The sequence below is a fragment of the Coptis chinensis genome, chromosome 4 (assembly GCF_015680905.1).
Source record: "Coptis chinensis isolate HL-2020 chromosome 4, ASM1568090v1, whole genome shotgun sequence".
NCBI classification, from domain to species: Eukaryota; Viridiplantae; Streptophyta; class Magnoliopsida; order Ranunculales; family Ranunculaceae; genus Coptis; species Coptis chinensis.
The window spans coordinates 100,901,884-100,906,224 of record NC_141459.1 but is presented as its reverse complement, the minus strand read 5'-3'; the positions used below and the strand labels follow the sequence as shown (position 1 = coordinate 100,906,224).

The 4,341-nt window shown below is 36.7% G+C and overlaps 1 protein-coding gene across 1 annotated transcript; it reads right to left on the bottom strand.

The window, feature by feature from the left end:
- Positions 1–1,320: 1,320 nt before the first annotated feature.
- On the bottom strand, positions 1,321–4,018 carry ATSEC20 (Sec20 family protein). The gene is made up of 8 exons (XM_086558512.1): positions 3,923–4,018; positions 3,576–3,862; positions 3,419–3,488; positions 3,278–3,333; positions 2,877–2,952; positions 2,743–2,779; positions 1,943–2,057; positions 1,321–1,845 (listed from the first exon to the last, which is right to left on the bottom strand). The coding sequence occupies exons 2-8, from the start codon at positions 3,854–3,856 to the stop codon at positions 1,620–1,622; spliced, it is 861 nt and encodes a 286-aa protein (XP_086414638.1). The 5' UTR covers positions 3,857–3,862; positions 3,923–4,018; the 3' UTR covers positions 1,321–1,619.
- Positions 4,019–4,341: the final 323 nt, after the last annotated feature.

Here is a 4,341-nt window from a genome sequence, read left to right as displayed (position 1 = left end):
CCAACATTAAGGAAACCTCCAAATATATGTGCATAGTGACCCATCACTTGGCATTTCACGAACACCGACATCATTTAGGCACGTAGCAAATTCAACGCTTCTCGACTCACATTTCTATGTGACCGAAAGAAATATTGAACTTCGGATACCGTACAAGTGGATGTGTGTGTTCCCCAATAAACTCTTTCCGCAGTCAAAACTTTGCTTTAATCAAAACAACAACAATGCGGGCTTTACAATTGAACCTAGTGGCCATGTCGGGTGTTCTTTTTGGTGTCATCGATTGGAGTTTATCCGCATGTCGTTGACCTTGGGATGAACACACAAATCTCCGGCTTAATAGCAACTCCATTTGGATGAATTCTATAAACATCCTTACGAACACCCGAAGCCAACCGATTTGGCATACTCATTATAAATAGTGTAGGCCTCGTCCGAGGTCTTGAACTCGCATAGATAAAAATGTTGTTTTGTCTTCTATATAAGCCCTATATGTATCGGACTCTTGATCGCTATCACTATCTTGTCAATATTTTCATTCTCCATCGGAAAACAGTTGATTCCACATCCGGAGAATCACTTTCATCATACCCAAAACTTTCAAACATAGACTTCTAAGAAACTCTTCGTCATCATCGAGCCTTATTCGATTAAATCATAGGAGCGCTACCTAAATAAAGAAAAAACTTTTTAGTACAAAACGACCTAAATATGAAAAATTCTAATGTACCTTAAAGAGAAGAGGAAAGATTAAATCGACTTCATTGATTGGATGATAAACTAACCTCAATGTTCAACGTATTCAAGCCGTGTAGTGTTGTTGGTTCTTTGTCACTCTTTTTGCTCTACTTCCTTGCTGTAAACTTTAGAGAGTGAAAGAAGTAAATGATTGACCATGAATTTAAGAAGAGGTGAAAAAGGTGAGAAGATTTGGGCGCGCAATCTAATTGAGAAAAATATAAAATACGATAAATTGGGGATGAATGAAAATATGTGAAATGCCAACGCTACCCTTAGGTGGGCACTTCGGCTACCGGTTACGGGTTGGAAAATATGTGGTCAGGAATTGTGCGTAGCCATACATCACGCACACTGAAGACATGCTCATCCTATTATTTATCCCTTATTGGTAAAACTAATACTTCCAACCCTTTCCCAAAGTGAAGGGTGGAATTGATCTGTAAATCCTTAAGACTCCCCGAGGCTTGACTAATGGGTCACTGCACTGACGTATGTGCTCATCTTCTGTTCAAATTTATCACTAAAAAAACAGAGAAGAAAAGTTGGCAAATTTATCACTAAAAATACAGAGAAGAAAAGTTGGCAATATGAAACAATCTATTGTAATACAACAACATTTCTCTTTCAACAAACAATGTGTGTCATCGTCATCGTCATCGGTTGCTTACTAACAGGTGACACTGCTGATTTTTCGAATGGAACATTGCTTCCCATAAAACTCACAAATGATAAAACTATAAAAGCAACACAAAGTAACTAGCACATATGCCTACAAGAAACACAGCAACTGTTCATGTCATCAGCATATGGGCCTATATAGCATGTTCATCATGGGTCCTTGCGGAATGCGTGAGAAAATAAGTTGCATCTGTAGAAATTCAAAGTTCATCATGCATATTTTCTACATTAGGAACTAGTCTGTTATTCACTTGAATCTGATTGAAGCCATCTTCAATAGCTCCAGGTCTCATTTCTCCATCTCCAATCATCCCAGCCTTGATGGCAGCAGTAACTTGTCTCTGCAACTTGAGCAGGCCAATACGTTTCGTGACAACATAAAGGACAGCACAAGAGAAGAAGAGAAAGCCAGCCACTATTATCAACCTGTCAGAAATATAAATTTCTGTGAACTGCTCATATATAATTTCAAGAGTAGATATCTGTAAAGAAGATGTGTGCTACTTCTACTGATTTTCTTAACCTGTCAAGGACGTCCTGGCGTCGCATGGTTGATAGAAGGTTGCGAGTCCGAGACAGCAATGAGCGGTGTCCCTTGTACTCACTTTCCGCCTTCTTCAATACTCCTGTAGATTCATCTGCACTATCACAACATTTATCAGTAATCTAAGTTCCAGAGATCCAATACATAAGATTTGAACAGCATTTAATTTTGAAAAAATCTCATCACACAAGGGAACAACATAGGAAGATTATGTGGGAAAAGTACACTAAAAAGTTAAAACTCCCATTCAAAAACTTCAAAGCAATAGCAAATTATATAAGTTGCTAGGGTGCTTAAGTTAAAATTATCAACCTGAAGAACATATATGAAAGATCAACCCATGCACCCTAGCGCACCATATTCCTGATCTAAACCCATTAAGTACAAAAAAGAAAAAATTGGCGAAAGCACAGTTCAATGGAGATGGAAATGATTGTTTGTTTTGGTCTTGGATACTGATAAGTATTGCAGGTCCATGGTCCACCCTAAAGTAATCCAGGTTTATGACCAACGCTAATCATAATTTCTCTTAATTCTTCAACCTGAAGGCCCCTCTCAATTTCTTTTTCTTCTGAAGAACTAGATGTTCTAATTCATCGTTACTACAGCCAAAATTACTAGATTATACGGGTTTTTTATGTGTTCCTTACAATGATAACTCATCAATGGGTGCTTAAGTAATAAATGTAAGTGTATTAGTTATCTCACATTAATACCGTTATGCATCATAAATAAATTAGTTTGGCATTATGGATAGTGTAGTAACAAAAAGAACCTACCAAAAGTTGTAAGCATGCTCGAACTTCTTTCCACCTCCTGAAAATATTAAATTAGAGAAAACTCGAATAAGGAAATCTGGACAATTATGCAAATGAAAAACTTGATAAAGGGTGATCAGCATGCAAACTATAACCTGAACCATCAGTTGACGAGTGCGCCTCAGGCTATCTGTTATGCTCTCTGCAGCAGATGTCATTCCAGCCTTCGTCCTGAAAGAAACTTACACATCAAGTCTTTACGAAGTCCAATAAGGATGAGTGAGAGACAGGAAAACAACGTAAAATGTCGACTACAGAAAGTATGCAACACCATCAATACTTTTGCAATGGTACTAGACTACTAGTAAACTGAACAACTTACAATAACTTTTGTAGATAAAAAGAAACAGAAAACAAAAAAGTCCACCAAATTTTAGGGTGTAGCTTTCTAGAAATACATGGTTTGGATTACAAATGAAGACCTAAAACTAATTGCCAAGTATTTAAACATGAATGAAAGCTCTGCTAAAGAAATGGCAATGTAGTGAGTACATACTGCAAATTGCGTCTGCGTATTGTCGATTCTCCTCCACCACCTAAAAGAAGTTCCCTCTGTCAACACAATCACATCACAAGAATAAAAATTAAGACGAAAAATAAGATATTAAAAATTCAAAAATCAACAAATAATTCTCACCTCCGCTTGAGCAGCTTTCCTTATATTAGCCTTTGCTTGCAAATTAGCATTTCTTAGTCCCAAATGCAAACTAAAACAAATAAAATACTTATTTAACAAACAATCAAGAAAATGCCAGAAAACATAAAAAAAAAAATAGATTGGTAATTATTACAACCTTTGGTATTGATCCTTCCAAGATTTAAACAACAACTGAGCAGACTGTACATCTTCTTGAGTAGGCATTTGTGGGGCAAGAAGATCGAGCCTAAATTGCAATGATCTAAGCAATGCCAATCCATCTTGTGCAAGACCATTCAATCTCTGAAGAGAATTTCCTTCCTCTTCTGTCCCTTTTCCATACTCTTCAATTGATTTCACACGTGTTTGAGTTTGGGCATAAGTCTCGTCCCACTCTTCTTTCACCTTCTCAACAGCCTGCACAACCTCGTCGTCCATTCAATCCTGCACACTTAATGCTTTAAAGAATATAGGAACAAATTGTACATTACAAAAAGAGTATACCTTTGAATTAACTGAAGCAGTTTGCGATCAATTCCCCATATATATATACCGATATTTCTTCGATATATTTACGATATTATGGTATGAGAATATGGGCCACTCTTATGGGTTTTACTTTATTTCAAATGGCCCAAACCTGAATTTAAAAGCCCATTTACGACAACATAATTCGATGGACAGTAATTAGCAACACTAGAAATGTTTTATTTATTTATTTATTAGTAAGTCTGTTTTAAATGAGATCAGTAACTCTTTGATGCTGGTAGGATTCGAGCCCCAGACTTCCAATATCATCACCCAAAAGTTTTACCGACTTTATTAGTCGGCACCTGCCAACACTAGAAATGTTGATATTGGTTGAAAGTTGAAACTTATTAAGACTCAGTCTGCAATCTGCATAGATAATTGCACGTTGGTAA